The 19,906-nt window shown below is 35.5% G+C and overlaps 1 protein-coding gene across 2 annotated transcripts; it reads right to left on the reverse strand.

Annotated features, from left to right (window-relative positions):
• Positions 1–1,333: 1,333 nt before the first annotated feature.
• On the reverse strand, positions 1,334–18,170 carry LOC147869638 (uncharacterized). Of its 2 annotated transcripts, XM_087331561.1 has the most exons (33): positions 18,021–18,170; positions 16,745–16,900; positions 15,471–15,563; positions 15,240–15,280; positions 14,455–14,537; positions 13,572–13,762; positions 12,754–12,828; positions 12,581–12,680; positions 12,397–12,493; positions 12,199–12,283; positions 11,836–12,113; positions 10,646–10,691; positions 10,370–10,563; positions 10,187–10,291; positions 9,563–9,635; positions 9,328–9,458; positions 7,967–8,099; positions 7,735–7,863; positions 7,453–7,569; positions 7,311–7,375; positions 6,665–6,737; positions 6,496–6,540; positions 6,359–6,412; positions 5,230–5,268; positions 5,075–5,142; positions 3,698–3,845; positions 3,452–3,565; positions 3,304–3,378; positions 3,095–3,220; positions 2,834–2,906; positions 2,320–2,625; positions 2,031–2,215; positions 1,334–1,682 (listed from the first exon to the last, which is right to left on the reverse strand). In XM_087331561.1, the coding sequence occupies exons 1-33, from the start codon at positions 18,069–18,071 to the stop codon at positions 1,548–1,550; spliced, it is 3,684 nt and encodes a 1,227-aa protein (XP_087187687.1). In that variant the 5' UTR covers positions 18,072–18,170; the 3' UTR covers positions 1,334–1,547. The 2 variants fall into 2 exon arrangements, with proteins under 2 accessions (XP_087187687.1, XP_087187692.1); XM_087331566.1 differs by lacking the exons at positions 14,455–14,537; positions 15,240–15,280; positions 15,471–15,563; positions 16,745–16,900; positions 18,021–18,170 and adding an exon at positions 14,214–14,238.
• Positions 18,171–19,906: the final 1,736 nt, after the last annotated feature.

Consider the following 19,906-nt stretch of genomic DNA (forward strand, 5'->3'; position numbering starts at 1 on the left):
ATCAATATGTTAGTTGATATATAGTTATGTACAAAAATATGGGTTGGATGCTTCAATAAAAGGCCATGGTGCCCTTCGCCCGTTATGAATAAGTTTCTTCAAGGAGAGAAATCAAACAAGAGTAATGTTGATGTAATGTGCATTGACATGCATTTTGTTGTGATGTATTTGCTCCTTTAGTTTGAAGTAAAGTGTCAACCCAATTGGAGATATAAGAATCTGTTGCCAAACTAAAAAGATTCTTCTATTTCTCTTTTATCAAGAATTATGAGGTGATGAATCAATTTTGTGCTGGAAACTGTTCTCGAAGACCATAAATAATGCTCCATAGCTTTTTGAGGCCTAAGAACTTTTTTACTTCTCTTAAAGTGCTTAGCAACAAGCCAGGAAGTTGAACTAGAGAGATGCTGTATGTTGAAACTGCAAAGCTAATTGTATATATCTCTGTTTGATGAAAATTAATCATATATATATATCATTAAGCAGCAATTGACAGATAACAATATAGTAAACTATGTTTCTTGAAGTATATTTCCTGAGACAATGCAACTCTTGACTATCTGGGAACTAATGATCCAGCCAGTTAATTGAAATTATCATCTAATATCAGCACTCCAAACACTGAACTAGAAGCAGAAATATTAGAATTATGATGAAAATATGCAAAATCCAAACTCACAAGATTAAACAGCAATAACAACGTAGCAATTATTCTCTTAAAGCATGTGTATCAAGCTAATGAGACTCCCTATTTTCTGGGGGACTAGCAAATTATTCAGTTATGCAATTAGTTCATCTCGGTGAAACTAGAGGTCTGGTCAATTAATTGAAATAACCAGTAAACATTAGATTACCAACACTGAATTAGAAGCATGAAAAGCTTCAAAAAATCAGTAAACATTAGAATAATTAATTGCCTCAAAACTACTTACTCAATTGGTTGTTTGACCTATCAATGGGATAATCAGTAAACATAAGCACTGCAGAACAATAATCAGTAAACATTAGCACAACTAATTGCCTCAAAACTACTTACTCAATTGGTTATTTGACCTATCAATGGGATAATCAGTAAACATAAGCACTGCAGAAATTTGAAAACCTTCAGAGATACTAAGAGCTAATTAAATAGTTAATGATTATCAGGAAGATTAGAGGATTAGAAGCAGCAGAAGAAGCTTTAAAGACACAAGTAGTTAATAAGTTATTTGGTCAATTGATTGAAAATCAGTAAAGATAAACACTGCAGACTTAAATTAGAAAACTTAAAGGTACTAACAACTAGTTGATAATTAGCATGAGGATTATGTGATGTTATTTTAAGATTAGTGGATACAAATGAATCTCACTTTTGATTCATACAAGAGCAAATCTATTAGTTAATCAACAAAAACCGATTATTCAGTTCTACAAGATGAAACAACTTCTTATCATGCTTTCATGTAACATTAGCGAAAGCAAAAGGCAATGTCTTATCATGATGATTAGTGGATAATGATGACTTTCAATTTGGATTTTGGTATACAAGTTGTACAAGCTACAAAACTTCATATCATACTTTCATGTAATAAATGAGCTTCATGTCTGGTTTCCATTTCCTTCAATCTTTTATCACAAACTCTGACACTATCATTTGAACTTCTTGACCTTGTTTGCTTGCTGCGATATACAGCTGCTTGAAACTGCACATGTATTGAAAAGAAGATGACGGCATCAGAATAGTAAAATAATTCAGAGTTATGAATGTGCAAGAGAAGAGGGACAACTTGGACAGCATCCTCCCCACAATCATGTTCAGGGAGAATCTCATTGTGGAGTACAAAGTAAAGAGTTAAAAAAGACATAAGATCCAAAAAATGTTTTTGAGTTTCAAATGGTGGGAATGTGTAAAAAAGTATTTCTTTTCAACCTAGGAATGCTGTGTACGCTATTTGTACAGGAATTGGGCCAGTTTTTGCCACAAAAAGAACCAAAAAAGACAGTACAACTGTTTGTGTCCTTTTAGTTGAGAAAAAGAAAGCGAGAAACACCAGTTTTTTCTGCCATTTATTCCGTAAATCGGCCATTTGTGGTTGCTCCTTATTGATGGCAGTATATGGGCGCAGTATTGCTACTGTCATTCTGACATCTGGACTCGACAGCTCCATAACTTGCTTATTTGAATGAGGGTCATTGACCAGATCTAGAGATTCATTATCCAAAAACAGAGAAGAAGCTGAAAATCACAAAACAGAAGCATATGAGATGGTGTTTGACATTCAATGCATGTATACAAGAACAAATTAAACCACAAAAAAACATTTAAGAATATTCAGGTACTTGAATGCATTCTAAGCTCAAATTCCTCTAGAAGATCGTGTACTGTTGGTTTCAGGGGCTTTGCGGGTTCATTGGAAGTAGCTTCTATCAGTTGTTTACTGGACAATGTTGTTGATTGAGGTTCCTTCTTTCTTTTCTGCTGGATCTCTCCTAATTTCTGATCTGTTGGAAGTTTCATTTGTGATCTAAACTTTACTGGCAATGTATAATCTGTGATTTTCCTGTTTTCTGATATGGATTTTTGAACCGCAGGATGATCATCACTTAGAAGATGGAGTCGCAAAGTAGGAAAATGTGCTCGAGATCCTGATTATAAAGCATAAAGAAATATGTCAGCCTTTTCCCTGTCTTGGCCTGATTACATGATCGATGTACTAATAAATACGCTTGCATATAAGTGTCAAACGACATTCATTCTTTTATTGTTTTGGAATTGAATATGAGGATCACTTAGCATTCAATACGAATTAAAATCTCTCATTTATAGGAACACTCCATAACCCTATTTACCTACCATCAGCTCTCATTTGCACCCATACTGAAGTCATCTTTCTGTATTCATATAACACAGATCCAGCGCCCAGATCCTGAAAAATTTAGTAAAACAGTGCATTATCCTTGAATCCATGTTATCAAAACTTGGTCAAAGATGTATATAATGCCACAGTAAGAAATACTTGAAATTTAAATAGCATTACATAAAAAACTGGATCTCCTATTGAATGACATCATTCACAAAATCTCAATGGAACTTATGCAGGGAGTGCTAGCTTACAATCACAGAAATGGTATCCTCTAAATACTGCAAGGCATGCTTCTGCTGGTTATCGTGCAACACATCCACCCCATCTGTAATCATCTTTTCATCCCTGGCAGGGATAATGAGTTTCCCAGTTTTATCCTACAAGAGTATTTGACAGAAAAAAGAGATCCCATTGAATAAGACAACCATAAAATTATAATGCAAAAAAATATAAACCAAACCTGTAAATAAACCCTTCCCCTCAGATCAAACTTTGGCACAAAAACAATAAGTGATTGTGGCTGTACTTCTATCACCTGCAAAATAGTTACAGTATTCTGAAAATTCATGTAACTCAGATTTTTGAAAATGTTAATGATGTGCTAATACCACTCCTTGTTCAGCTTGAGCATTCTTTTCGAGATACATCAAAAGATGCAATTGATTGCATTCCTTCTGTGCCCTTTTGCTTGCTCTATGACGTTGATTGAGATGACCTGCCACCTGTGATATGCAATAATTGAAGCAGTGAGCATTTAAAAAATGATAACGCTGTAGTATGAAAAACGTTCTGCTAGAAAATCCAACTCTGCAGCTGTGTCTAGCCATAATGTTAACATTGCATGCTATATTTACCTGAGTAATGTCTGCAACATTAAGACTCACATCAGCATGTGAAGAACTTCTCATATGTGTCTCATTTCTTTCACATGATGAAATTAACATCCGGTGCACAACAATATCTGCATAGCGCCTAATTGGTGATGTGAAGTGTGTATAAAACCTGATATATGAAAAAACATAACATGTTAGGGGTAGCATTAATGCTAACGAGGTTAGACTTGAAAACTGAAAAACCCAAATGAAGTGCAACCAGACCCTAGCTAGGTGTATATGATCCAGGAGAGACACCATAGAATTATGAAGAGGAGAAGTGTAGGACAATGTAGCCTTTGTGAATGATTCTTCCCCGCTTTATTCTCCTTGCAAAAGATAGCGCTCTCTAACTGTGTTCACTAGATGGAACACAAAAGCCTGGACAAATAACCTTGTGAAGGATTCATCCTCACTTGCAGAAAACATGCATCACACATGGCCATTAGGGATCCTCTCATACATTTCTTTTCACATGACTTTCAGGATATTGACTGCATACGGGAGTTTTTCTCAAAGCAGGTGTAGGAAACACCATACTTCTGAGAAACATCATTTTTTATTGCTTAGAATGGTATAGCTGGCCCGTTCTTCTCTTTTAATATATCATCACCATCATAATTACCACTCTAATGGAAATGAGCATGACCAAATCCACACTTTATCATGTAAGGTACCTAATTGATAACCATTCCGAGAATGTGGGAGTATGTGAGAGGTGGAACACCACATCAAATGCATGGACAACCAGATGTAGTTATGAATTTCAGGAAAAGAAATGATTGCATATAGATTAAATTATTCAATCTCTTAGAGGACATTAGAAACTCTTACAGAGCTTTACAAGAGAGGCCTTTCACCCTTTCGACTAGAGATTCATTACATGCACGGACGGCCAGATGTAGTTATGGATCTCACTAAAAGAAATGATTGCATATAAATGAGTATTATTCACTCTCTTAGAGTGGAGGAGGTTAGAAACTCTAAGGAGCTTTACTCATGATCGTTGACAAGATAAGCCTTTGCTTTTTAGAGTAGGAATCACTTCTTTCAATCTAAAAACAACCACGTCCAGTTTGTATTGAATTGAGCGGGTCATTGTATCTTACAAAATGTCAGGATTGAGGTTATAATAGAGACATCTTTCAGAAGAAATATTTTTACACGTCTACAACCCAAGTTCCAACCCCCACACACATTAACCTTAACTGGGATGTTCTGTCATGGGCTTTTGGGGGGACTATATAACAATATCATTGTACATTTTACAGATAGTAGTTTTATTTTTGTTGCTGGTAAAAAACACTTAGAAGAGTAATCCACATGAATATGAAGCACAAGGACTACATTAAGACCTACTCTAAGGCTAATCCATAATGAGAGAAGTTGTAAGGCTCAAATGCATCTCCGGCTGCAATATACTCTGCCTGTTAAATTCATCATCCATGAGTTAGGGACATGGTAGATTCAAGAAATTAATATAACTGAATAACACACAAAAAGTACATTTTTACCTCAGACATTGCCCGTGTGGCCAACACTTTTAATGCATTCTGGAATGCCAGTAAGGAATCAGTATTTCAATATGCAGTGGACAAATAAATCATTTTACATAAGAAAGGAACCATTGCACAGTGGTACAATAAAATCTGCTCAATCTCATGACCCTTCAAGCATCAGCATGGAGAAGACAAGAACTTCACAGATACATGGATGGATAAAGTTAAAAATGGTTCATTCTTACACATTTGCTGTGTAAAAGGTGACTATCCAATCAATATACTTCTTCAATTTTTGTGAGAATAATCATGTATGTTATTAGCCTCTAAATTACAAATAAAGCAACCCCTTCCATGCAGAAGCATCCTCTTAATGTACACTGCTTAGAATTGTTTCATGCCTAGAATTTTTGTAAGGCCACTGCTTGTGCTCTTAACCTTGAGGTCTGCACTTCACTGCAATAGCCTCAGGGGCAACAGAGTTAAGCCATTCTGTCTGGCTATCCCTCTTAGTCAGTTCTGGGGTGGGTTTGTAACCACTCACACTCCCATCGTATGTGGATATGCTGGATAATTATGAGTAATTAGAAAAAGGACTGGCAGAGTTTCCTATACGAGCTCTAGGAGATACAAAACATGGCTAAGATGGTTAAGATTCCTTTAGTGTTTGGATCTTGAACAAATTGAGATGACTGTGCATCCTCCTTTTTCTAGTTCACTGATCTCATGGAAGTCATCTGCTGGCAGTTCTCTCATAGATAAGGGCAGGATCTTTTCTCAGAAGATAAAATACAACACTTTGCCTTTGCATCAATTCATGGGTTATATCATCATTAATCAATCTAAAGCATGGTGAACAATATGCCACAATCGATATCTTTATTTTTCTTGGAAAACACTCATCTGTTTCATTAGTCTCCAATAAATGATCAACACTGTTGGAGTTCCTCGCACATTAGTTTCTTCTGATCTATGACTATAGAACCACTACACATTGCCAGGGATAGGTTATGTTCAAAGGTGTGGCAATTCACTTTATTGTGTATATTGCAAAGTTGGTATCTTGTTTTGGCAAAATTGGCTACTTGGTTGCTCATTGTGACATTACATTTTTCTATAACCTAAAACTAACTAGTGAGCATACCTGAACTATTGGATCTGCAGTTTCTTGTATATCATCAAGGGAAGATGCAAGTGCCTGACAGAACACAACATTGCAAAAAGTTAGTTCAAACACAGCAGAGAAATTATCAATACGATTAAGTAGAACTTAAATCTTGCCTTGTTACTTGATGCATCCAATTTTAATCCTTGTGCCTCACAACACTAGGGAAGAAGAAGGTATGTTAATAAAATCAAGGTATGTCCATGGATATGCACATGATAAGTTTTAGAAAGTCAAAGGAAGAATTCATATTTTGTATAGGTTAGAATATATCTAGGGACATACCTTCATCAGAAATTTGAAATTTCCCTGTTTTGGTGGAGGATGACGACGAAGCAAAGCATGAGCTCCAGATGACCTGAAATGCATGTTTTCCAGAGAAAAGAGAAAATAATTATAAAATTGATTAATATAAACGACAAATCCTCAAGAAAAGCTAATATTGATGATATCGATCAATACAGCGCCCCCACTTCTGTCTATAATTAATTGTCTCCGCTTACAAACAGATACAAAAGCCTCTTTATCGCTCAATGTAGGCCCTGACCTGCCTTTGTCAACCAAGCTACCAATTAGGGCAACCAAGCTACCACCCATAAGCCCAAAGCCACCATACTCTGTCACAAACAGCAGTCTCGTCTGATACCTTCACCTCCTAAGTAATGCTACAATCTTGATCCCGTGTGCAATAAGATTCTAGTTTCATGCATGTTTCATCTTAGAATGTAAATGTTATCAAAACCACGCTCTTCAGCATTCTTCCTTCTATTCATTCCAATCATGAGAATTAAGTAAAAAAATGACATAAATAAGCAAGAATGTTTCATATTAGAATGAGAATGTTATCAAAACCATGCTCGTAAGGCATTCTTCCTTCTATTCATTCCAATTATGAGAATTAAGTAAAAAAAATAGCATTGTCTTTTATTACTCATAAATGCGACGAGCAACATAGGAATTTGCTTGAATCATCATTTCCGCCACAATCCAATTCATCTGTTATAGAGTATTGCATATGCCTTCAGGTATAAGACAAATCTGATACTTTTACAGTTTATGAAGCATACACTTACAGGGAGCTGAGTTTTGCTCTCCACACTAAGTGGCTCTTCGTTTTCACCTATCTCAAATCGTATTTCTGCACTTGCGAGTTCCAAGGCACCTTTTGATTCCCTCAAAGATTTACAAGTCTACAAGAAAAGGACATCTGCCCACTTGAAGTCCAAGAAAATGCAAGCAGAAAAGAAAGTAGAGTCCATATGCATTGGATCAACCTAATATCTTCAACTTTTGAAAGTGTGTGATGATTCACAAATTCGTAAAATTAACACAACCATTAGAATAGCATATTACACCTGTGAAAAATTAGCCAATAAACACAAGTCAGATCGAATTTGATTCATCACATCAATGCCACCGTGAATCTGCCACCCATCAGGCAAGGTTTTCCCATCAAGTATGGCTTGTGCTTGCGCATAGAACATCTGTAAAGAAGAACACACCAGTCACCATAAACCACCGAATATCTTTGCATAATTGGACCATACTCAATAGCCACTACATCTCCTTTTTCCAAAGGAAACAAACCTGCTGACGTGAATGTATTATAGTTCGTCCAAACCAAATGTCAAATATTTCAAAATTGTTCTGAACATCAACTTTCCAGATAACACTCACTGCCAATCTATCTTTGCCATGTCGCAGCGAACATAAGTTCTCACTAAAACAAAACAATGATTCTTGTTACTAGGAAGTTTAACAAATATCTAGATTTGAAGTTTCTTATTGCAGTTTTTGCTCTAGCAGATGCATATACAAAAGCCAAACTCAAACAATCCTAACCCAATTCCATGATCACCCTCTTTCTTGAAGTATAATATCCTGCACTACACTAGTCCCCAACTTTCCATGCAATTAACAGAAGAATCATTTCTATCCAATAAAAAAGGACATCTAAGTCATTTTGAGATGGCCCAAGTTGGCTCCTCTTTGGCATGTCGGGAACACCCTAGTTCCTTGATGCTTGTGTAAATTATTAGAGTAATTTTTTCATCAATCACTAGCGTACTTTATAAGCGTTTCCTTTTGTACAGTTGAGAGTGTTTTGTGCCAATCTATCTCTACACAGATTGCAGACATTGTACTGCTCCTAGCGCTGGAAATATGCACTCTTGAGATTAGGAATCGACAAAGATTCAGTTTCGGCTTAACCGGAAGCCGTAACTGGTTTAGGATTTTTCAAACATGAACTGAACCAAACCAAACCGATCCCTAAACCAGTTCAGGCTTAACCGTTTTAGGAAGTTTAAAGCCAAACCGAACCAACTCAAACGGGTTAAGGAAGCTCAATCCTGAACCGAGTCAAGCTGAACCACCAAAACTTGGTACTGGCTTGAGCCAAGCTGTTGCCAATTCCTACTTGTGATCCATCACAATCAGCATATTCCCATTCTGGTTTGACCTTTTCGATATGTGCCTCATAAGTAGTTGTACACATAGTACGTAATATTCGTGTTCGTTAGCCCAAACATTCGTTTTCATACGTATGCAAACGGATGCGTATGTTATTAAAACATTCTTGTGTTTTTTTACACTTTTTAACTTAACCCTTACCCTAAAAAAATTTACCTTATAATAAATAATGAGTGCAAAAGTATGGTATTTACCATACTTCGAGGGTGTTTTTCTTACGTGAATGATAAGAATGTTCACGAATGCGAATGCACAAATGGTACGTATGCTTCATACTATGGTTGTACATATAGAAATCAACTGGCATTGTCCTTTCCTTTCCATTAGAGTATTTAATGACGTAAATTTTATTATATATGAAAAAATCAAAATTTCTGCTTGCGTATTTGCAAAATTACCTCTATCTGCGTAGTCAACGTCGACACCAGAACACCTTTACAGAAAAAATGGGGAAAAAGGAAACAAAGAGAGAGAACCTTAAAATAGACGGAAGCATATGATATGTGTTCCCCACCATATACACTGTTGTGCCACGAGAGAAAGCTTCAAGATCTAGAAGACTTCCCTCTTTTATAAAAAATGAAACATCTGCAATGTGAACTGCAACCTATCAATAATTAAATTCCCACATGAGAGGTATGGAAATGTTTTCACTGATCAATCCATAAAGTCTTATTTCATCAAGATATTTTAGGACACTATCCCCTGAACCTCGATTGTGTTATCATCCAGCTCTCTAACTGACAAGCAATCATCCACATCCTTGCTGCCTGGGGGATCAATGCTGGAATAGATAAAAGTAAAAGCTTAAATCAAATGGAAATATTTTCCATAATTTTTTAAGTATAGAAACTTCCATATAATCACCACAATTGTCTGTTATTAATGTGACATTACCATTATATATAGGGCAGTCATGACATTAATTTTCAAACAAATTATTATCACATGGGAGAATAATAGAAGAAACATAATCAGATAATTACCATGTATTATTGGGCACTCAGTAAAGTAATATTACAGTAACGAAGTACTGGATGGTCATTATTGAAATATCGTCATCACTTACTACTATAATAAAATGGCAACCCGTGCTTCACAACAACTGAAAATGGGGCTCCCATATACGGTTCAAAAAATTAAATTACAATATAGTTTATATGCACCACATGCCATTTGTATTCTATGTGGAGACATTATCCCTAAGTTTTTGACATGTTATCTTTTGAGAAAATACTAAACAGTAATGACATACCATAGAGTTCCCATCTCAAATGTTTCAGAACTAATTTTTCCTCTTACCTCTAAGAACAAGGAAGAGGATTTGACATCTACCTGTAAGTTCTGTGAGATGTGCGAAGATCCCGGCGGCAAGTATACTCTTTCTGTGGCACACGCCAAGGATTCTCATCTGTGTCCATGGGAAGCTCTTGCAATGCCCTGTACCAGAAAATGTCAGATACCACCAAGAACAATAACACATTTTTAAAATCTGAGAAGAATGGAGAGAGAGTTCACAATGTACTAAAAGGTAGAATATTGATCTCATTTTCCACCAAGATAGCTCTATTTTCTGTTTCCAAGTCACCAATTGGCCCCAAAATTCTTACGATGTGTCCCCTCGGAAGCTTGGAGTCACAATCCCATCCATCTATCCTTACCACAAACCGGTTGCCCATAAGAAATGATCTTTGTCTTGTTTTCACACGAACCTGAGAAGAAGTGAAAATTAAATAATCAATCCTTAAAAGGTAAGAAAATTAGGAATAGCTCTTCTATGCAATATTCCTTTACCATTGGAATTCGATGATCCATTGGTATACATAAGATATGTTCCTGCCTTCACACGGGACAGTTGAAATATTAAGTCAAGCAATAAATAAGTGGTTTCATACAACTTTTATGCTTGAAAAGACAACATACATAATACAGATAACATTTAATTCTTTATATTTGAAAGATACTAATTTAGAATGCAGTAAAATATTTACATTATGAAATTTTCTTTTTTCAAACTCTTAACACAGCAAAAAGAACAGACCCAGAAAGGTACAAAATGTTGGCACAGGCACCCACTATGACTAATCAGCTTATTAAACATTAGAAATCTGTAAATCACAGATGCAACATATGTGATCAACAGGAAGAATACATAAGCAGCCAAGACTTTCCTCTAACTGATGGAAAGACCTGCACGAACAGAAGCTGGAGATAGATATTTAATTAATAGGGACTGTGCCATTCCAAGACATAAGATGTTAAGTACACCACCCTCTTGAATGTCAAAAATGCTTATCTTTTATCACATTATATGCCCCACATACACCAGGGATACAATGCCAGATATTAAAAAGGCAAATAGCCAGATATTTATAAACCTGGTAGCTGGACGTGCCAAGCTTATGAGTCTATATCCTCCCATCTTAATCACAAATAGCCAGAGATGTATTGCAAACTGATTCCTCATATGTGATAGTACTTGTACTTAAAACAGAGAGAGTTTATGTTGGAATGTAGTGCCATAGTTGCAATCATATGTGTATATCTTCAACTATACCTCCAAAATTTTGGTATTATTCAACCTCCAAAAATTTGTAAATTTTTGCTTGTTTTTTTTACTTTCAATCTCTCAGAATTGCATATCGGCAGTACAAATACCATAGGATTTCCAACTAAAAAGACATCCAAAGCTGGCTGCAGAGACCAAAGAGGATTTTACACAACATTTAAAGATTTTGCAACCAGCCTTCAACAATCTTCATCAGCACATTTTCTGCCCCACACTACCATGTCATTTTATTGATGTTCCAATACTAGTTTGTAATGCCAGAAATTAAATAGCCTATAAAGATATTTTCAGAAACAGTAATGTTTTATATGCTCAGTCTTAGACCATAGTACATACGTGTATCTATATGTTTCTTGTATGGCCATGCATTGCAACAAAAATTAAGCCATACACTTCAAACAGGGTGTTCTTGTACCTGCCTGAAAAAGACGATGAAGTATCTTCTATTTCCTCTAGGCATGCAGCATAATCCCTCTGGATCCTCTGCAAGATCCCCACTATTTCTCCAGTAAGCCTAGCTGTTTTCTGAACAACTGTACTTTCTTCACTTTCCTTCATGAGCTCCAAATCTTCCATTTCTTTGTCTTCCAAGATGTCTCCGCCAATGGATGGCTCAGCTGAATCTTCTCTTAAAAGTAATTTATTTCTTTCACATCCAGAAGCAAGTTCTTCATCACACAGCACTATACGAACCTGTAATAATTATAACCAGCTATGTTGTTATCCTTTCATACATGTAAGCAATAAGAAATGATAATATACCAACTGGCAAACATACTGCAACAAGGTCTCCATGCAATGCTCGGTTCTGAAACTTGCCAGCGGGAATCCACAACTCCAAGTTTGATGCTTCACCTTTATTGCTAGATAACAAAGTTAATTCAATAATCAAATCCAAACCTTTATCAATATCCACAACCTTGGTCAAAAAAGTAAACAAAACATAGTACACAGTATACAGTAATTTCAATTGAACCTTGGCCGTACAAAACCACCATCTTGTGCAACCTTACTAACGTAAAATGTTCCCACATGTAAAGAACCATCTTGTAAACCTTCATCTATAGCAATTTCTGTAAAGGTTAAAAACGTTTTTTTAACTGTCAAAACCCAGGTGCCGATTTATTTTCTAAACAGACTTGATTTTGTCAGACATTAACCTGACAAATAATTTTTAAAAAGAGTTTCTCCATTGGCACTTGATCCTTGAGTATGTCTCCGGTCCCCATCAGATTGTCTCCATTCTACTTGTGTTTGAACCTAAAGAAGTTAGAGGACCATCAGTTAAGGACATGTATGCAGAGTTGCAAAAATAAGATAGCATGAAGCAAACCAGTGAGCTGCAAAGTTCTAAAATCATTTCGTCTTGTCTCCAAAAAGCAGTTATATATTCAGATACATACATTACCTGCATGCCACAATAATGCAAAGGAAGGTTAGCTCTCACATGTCCTTAATTTTGGCATATCTTTTCTTTCTATCATGGAAGCTTTGAAGTATTCATTTCCAAAAAGGACAGAATTATTCTATCTGTTTTCATTGAATTCCTTTCACCCCATTTCATCCACCTCTTCAGATTACATCTATGCCTCTTCTACTATTTCTATAAATCTGATCTTGCTCACTATCTCATACAAAATGCCATGTTTTCTGATACTCTTAACAAGATATTATAATCTACCCCAAATAATAGAGAAAATAAAGGAATTGAACCACCAAGAGCAAATGTGCACAGATAAATATGAACAAACTAACAGCTACACTTAGAAGTGATCGTGTTTAGATTAGTGGATAATAAAATAAATAAGCAAATACGAGAGAAAAGTGAAGAAGGCACAAAGATAACTATGATTTTTATGGAGTGTTAGCATCAACGTAGAGCCTTCGTGGGGCAGATGTATGGATGCCCAACCTACAAAATTGAAGGACTTTGTACGTGATGCAAATAAATCAGAGTGCTAGCCATCTGGATATGTATAAAACATGAATATGTCCACAACTCACCCACGATAGAAGTTCTGCAAAATGCTGACGAGAATACCTTGATTTTTTATATTGATGCCAAGAGAATAAATAAATAAAATCAACTGACCCATTCATAAAATCTTGAGGTGAATTATTGTTGACTAAATCCAACTACCTCCCCAATACCTTGACATTATTGTCAATTTCTCCTGTAATCTTTAGGGTTCCTTGGAATTCTTGATCCATGGCATCTATATCAAGCTTTCCTGTATTTTCCACATGACCTGTCAGGATAATTATAGGAATGGACATTTCAAGATGCTCATTGAACCATCGTGCAACCTCCTCAACGTTTGTGAGTTTCGAATCAACACCATCTGAAAGGACAAGAAGCATGTTATAATATGGGAACATGCATGCCTAAGATTTATTAACTCCGAATTTTCACCATTATACTAACATGTAGAAAGCATGATCAATAATGTTAATGAAAATCCCACCATGAAGGATAGATGAGTCTAATAGTCAATATTATGCCCTGAAGGCAACAAGCAACAATAGGTCAGGATATCAAAGTATACAATGGGAAAAGGAAAATGTAAGATGTACAATAGCAAGAAGAAATTTGAGCTATATGTACAAATCCAAGATGTTTAATAAGATATAATCAGTTTTCATTTGTATAATTCAGGACCTACACCAAATTGTTCTTGATTATTAAACTATACAACATCAAAGTTGAACAATATGCTAATCCAAGGTTTTTTATACTCACTTTTTCATTTACATACTGAGAGACCTACTCCAAACAGGGGGTGTTAAAATTACCACAGAGATATGGAAATATTTGTCAGCATGCACCAAATTGAATTTCTAATCATGTTCCCTCAATAATCACTTAAATCTGTAGCGATTATTAAATGTGACTGTCAAGAGCACCATACATGGAACGTCTTTGATTCATCATAGACGAAAACCCCAAAAAGGTAGGAAAATTTATCGTGGTTGCCTATACTGTATGACTTAGCATTTAATATCTGAGTATTACTAAATTGAATGGCAAATTTACCCCTTCTCTGAATTGATGTGGTATCAATAAAATGTTCGTCATCAAAGTAAAGGTTCCCTCTCCTTTTGTCAGTAAAAATAGATCTGTAACAAAAACATAAAAGTATGTCAGTAAAATAGATCTGCATAACAATTTTATATATGAAGCTTTTATGTTTTGAGACATGATGACATGGGTTTGGCACAATCTTTTTTCATGATACGATGCTCAAGTACTCATGCTGTTTAAATATCTCTCCATGAAGGATAATCTTTATGGCAGTATGCCTTGGATAAGATCCTACTCGAAATTAAAGCCGCTAGTGACATAAAACTAAAGGCCAATCTCCCTCACCTGGTGCCTCACCATTCTCTTCTTTCCAGCTTCCACAGACAGACCCTTATCCAAAATGGCTCCATTTAGAGAGGCCCTCGCTTTAGAAAAGCAACAAGCTAAATAGGTAATTGTGTCTGTGAAAATAAGAGAGCATTTCCCTCACCTACTTTACATGATGCTGACTAAGATAAGACATGCCTTTCTTAGTTCTTACATTACAGGTACTTGTCAAAACATTACATTTCCAGTCTGAATGGCTTCCATATAAATATAGATGTATATTATTGTATTGATTTAAACCCCACTGACATTCTCATGCTGTTCAAACATTCAATATTATAACCTCAAGTCTCCACATGTATACATGATACAGCGAAAAACATTTAAATTCTTTTACATGCTCATCATGCTTAAAAATAGAAGCTTTCATCAAAAGTACATAACATGGAGGAAGGACGAAAATGATTTACCTCAACCGTCTCCATTGTCGTCCATTAAATCTAGTTTGCACCTGCAACCATCCATCACATGCACAATTATAGAGACTTAGCTTTAAAAGAAAAAGAAAATAAAAACAGGGTAACTTTGAATACGAGAGTTCGAATTAGCTCAAATGCAATCAATTCAAGCACATTATGCATATAATACAACCTTTGCCTTAAAGGTAACCAATTTCTTCAGTAATATTCTATTTCACTAACCTGCTTCAAGACTGACGAAAAAAATATTACAGCTGTTATCTGTGGAAACTCCAAAATCTCCCAAAAGTGTTCTACCATAGATGCATCTGGAATCTATAAATAAAAAATTCAGGTAAAACATATACACATTAGTTTAATAACTTAGGAATATGTTGACTGACAGAAAACATCTGTGATTTCACAGTTACGCTTCTCCTTCCTATGTGCTGTTTTTCTTTATTCTTTACAGATTTTCTCTTCTATATTATATTTGTTAATTGCTGAAAATTTGATTGACAAACTAATATAAGAAAGCCTCACATTCAGCTAAAAGCAAAAAAAATACGAAATTGCAGCCTATGTTGAACCCCAAAATGCTACTGCTAGGATCTATGAAATACTTAGGTAAGCCTTTAGTCTTTGTAGGGGCTATTCTTATCTCTTCCTTGCATTTATTTCACACATTTTTCAACTCAGTTTGCCTTTATAAGTTAATGCTCAAGTCCTGCGTGTTGGGTATGCAAATGCTTCATCATATATCCTCTAGTTTGGTTCGTCCTCTCTATGCCCATAGATGTTTGCATGCAAATTTGCTATAACTACAATTATACGAGTGTTCATCTCCCATTTTCTAACATGGTATTAAAGTATCTTTCTTGTATTAAAGACTAGTGATAGTATAGTAGATCCTTCATATAAGGCATTATAAAAAAGATATTAATTGCTCCTCGGAAGATAAACTGGCTCCTCTCTATTAAAGAAGAATGTTCATTTTAATTGGACAACAAATATTGTTTGTGGCTCCTTTCTTTTTTTGGATAATGTGCATAAATATTCAATACTATGCGGGCGCAGAAAGAAAATTAATGTATTTGATTCTCTAAAAAGAAAGGAAGGAATAAAATATGAGGTGAAATTTTGGTCATTCCATAGTGCGATGATAACATGAAAAGAGTGAATGCTTCTCGAAGCTTTACAAGGTTCACATTTCAAAAGAGTGCCTAATGCCAAATCCATGAATTAAAAAGAAATGAAGTAATCTTTCTTGTTCATATTAAACCTTCAAGAAAACTGCCTTCAAGAGGAAAAAGCATTTTGTCAAATATGTTCTCATTGACTGTGACTGTTTCTTTCCTTAAAAAAAATCTAGAGGAAAAGCTGGACAGGATACACGAATTCAAGCCCCACAATACTCTAAAACTATGGCTTGTTTGATGGTGACTTTTTTCATTAGCAAAAAGGAAAAGATGATGCTGATGTTAGATCGTTCATTGGATAAGTTAAAAACAAATTACCAAGTAATGGGAAGCATCCAAGGGTAGAGAGGGTGGGCCACGGCAACCATGATTGCATATTGGGCTCCCGCACGGAATGTCATCTCGGATATAATGCTCTTGGAGACCAATGTGTACATTCTTCTTCCTCTTGCTTATCTTAAAACTGCGAACTACCTACAAAGGAAAGAAAGGAAAGAAAGGAAAGAAAAAGACAGAAAAATTAAAAAACAATATGTGAGCATTAAACAGTTATATAAAATTCAACTTCTTGACAATGTTATATGGGAAAAAACTGAAAACTCAAAAATAGTTGTGACACATAGCAATTATATATCATTCAATTTTGTGACAAACTCAAAAGAAAAAAACAATACGCACCTCCTTGACCATATCAGATAATAGATGCACAATTAGAAGGTCCAAAGGACAATGAGAGCCAATTTTCTTTATTATAGACTAACATTTCTTTTCGTGCATGAATAGAAGGGAATTATGAGAAAAGACACAGTTTTAACAATTTTACTGAAAATTTAATATATTCCACTGTGATGTTTTTCTCTTATAAATATTTCCAAGCTTACTTTTCATGTATGAAATAATAGAACGTGTGAAAATATCATTAACGTTGGTAAATTTTGTTATAGATATTTCTATCAGATTTTGTTTCTCTTTCTCATTTCTAACTGGAAAGTTCAAAAAATTTCACTGTTTTAGTGTATGAGTGCAGATTCTTCCCCAACAATGCTTGCAATTATTAAAAGATTGTAAATAAAGGGCATGGAGATGGCCTACTGCTCACATATAAATCACAGCTCCGAAAATTTCTTAACAATTTGGATGACTTTCTTTTCATGCACGAAATTATAGGAAATCATGTGAAAAATCCAAGAGGAGTTCAGTAGAAAATATATCTGTTTCGTATATGACAAGCTCAAATTTTTTTACTTGCTAAAATAATCAGAGAACACCGTCAAATATCTAAGACAGACTAGAGTGCAAATGTTTTCTGGGCGCCTGCATTTTCAGCCGGAAGCATGTTCACCAATTAAGGTTTCAACGGTGACAAAACTTCAATATATTAATTAGGGCATGGAGGTCAAAGGGTGCTTTAAATAGATAATCCATAACCAATTCGATCTTTCATCATCTTCAAATTCATAAACACATTTGAGAGCAATGAGATCACATGTTTCTCACACATAAATGCTTGTAATGAGAACTAACAAACATGTTTGGTGATGTCTGAAGAGCTTCATTATGAGAGCCAGCGGAGAAGAAGAGGAGGAGGTTATACCTCTCGAGAAAGCCATCGTTTGTGACCATCTTGCTCGACAACAACACTCATTGCAGAAAACGAATGAGCTCGTAGAAGAACCGAAACGAAGAGCTTTAGCTCATGGCTTTCAGGTGTTTTTCGTAATATCAAAGGCTCCCCCCTTAGCTTAAATGAGTTCAAAGAAATGGCCGAGTGCAGACAGACAGCAAGCAGCAAACCCAAATAAATCGCTAGCAAAGTAAGAAAAACTAGTTCAATTTATCTGCCACGGTAAGTACTTCACAACATTAGCATACCACATCAAACCCCAATGTATTAGCAAATTCAATGGGCATTAATCAAGATATGAGTCTTCTGATCCTCATGGATTAATTCTTTCACCTTAGGTGGTCGATATTGGACGGCAATAGTTGTGAATCAATCGTGTTTTGATCGCTAAAGTCTTGGATAATCGGTATCATGATGAGAGACCCTTTGTATGATGTTTGTAAACGTAATAGTCGTGATAAAAACACCTCCTTTGGTAACAATTACCATCGTAGTCGTGATTAGGAGGATTGCACAAATGTCATTTGATGGCCACATATGTTTGCTTGAGGCTGGTTTTAGTGCATGGATGAGTACAACCATTTGTTTGATTTTTTGCTACGAGTTGACATGTCTTTGATGAAATTTATAGTTCGCATAAATGTGTTAATCAATTGTTGTTACTTTCTATGAGTCATGCAATAATTGTTTTAACGTTTTGCATTAAGAGCTACCATACTACCTTGATTGATCGCCAAGTTGCTAGTGTGTGTTAAAGGCTAGATGCCAAAAAAGCTTAGAACAAAGAAAATATTATTTAGGGAAGTTCTAGGGTCATCAAATTATTATAGTTCAATGCAATATTTTGGCTAGCATAATTTGATCACAATCATGTACTTCTACTTATTCCTTTCTATGTTCATTTTTATGATGGAATGTTGTTATTGTCTTCAACCTTTATAATTAGTGGTAAGCAAGAGACAAATAAGTGACATATTAGCTTTTAGATCATCCTCCAATTTTTGGATAGACATTGAGATATATGAACTTTTTCTAACCTTTCATGAGTATGTACCATGGGAGTAACTTGTCATCAAATTACAAGGTTATAGAACATAATGTCGGTATTGGGTGAAGCCATTATGTACCTATTCTTTCATGCAATATAATGTCGATGCATTGAAACTCCTTTGCAAAACCTATAAATAGATTAAGGTCAATACAAATATGCACGTCCACAAATTCCCCATTACAAAACGGTGTCTTGTACAAAACGTTCTCGTACAATGTATGGTTAGCAACCACAATAATACACCGAATATACAAATGGTCACTTGTCGAAGAAGGGATAGATTATGAAATCAGAAAGCCCAAAACCCTACTTGCCCATTTTGCCATAGTTAACCAAAGGAGGTTTACATCTTCATGTCCAAACCAAATCTCCATACCATGTACCCAATGTGCTTATAAGAACCAACATATTAGTTACAAAAGTACCTTGAAATCCACGTGTGCGCCAAACTTACTATTTTGGGAGATCTGAATCCTTGAATGATTTCGTCAACTAGCACCCAGATGAATTGTATTACGAAATAACACTCGGATTGTTGACCAACACACTACATATCATTCATATCACCATATATGCCAGATTCTTCAAGGTGTCAATGACATCATTATTAAGTGGATCACAAAAGAGTACTTGTTTGATCACCGTCGTAGCATCTCCATCGGTTGGAATGTGTTGCATCTTCATCCACAACACCCAATGACCTGAGTGCAATGTGGGTATGATGACATCATCGCGCTCTGGCGCCCGACTCAATATGTCCTCCATCTTACAACTTTGCGCATGAGTTCCAACCAAAGTGGATTGA

The sequence above is a fragment of the Azolla caroliniana genome, unplaced genomic scaffold (genome assembly GCF_043228905.1).
Source record: "Azolla caroliniana isolate FFs.n. ecotype wild unplaced genomic scaffold, voAzoCaro1.0.p SCAF_1, whole genome shotgun sequence".
NCBI classification, from domain to species: domain Eukaryota; kingdom Viridiplantae; phylum Streptophyta; class Polypodiopsida; order Salviniales; family Salviniaceae; genus Azolla; species Azolla caroliniana.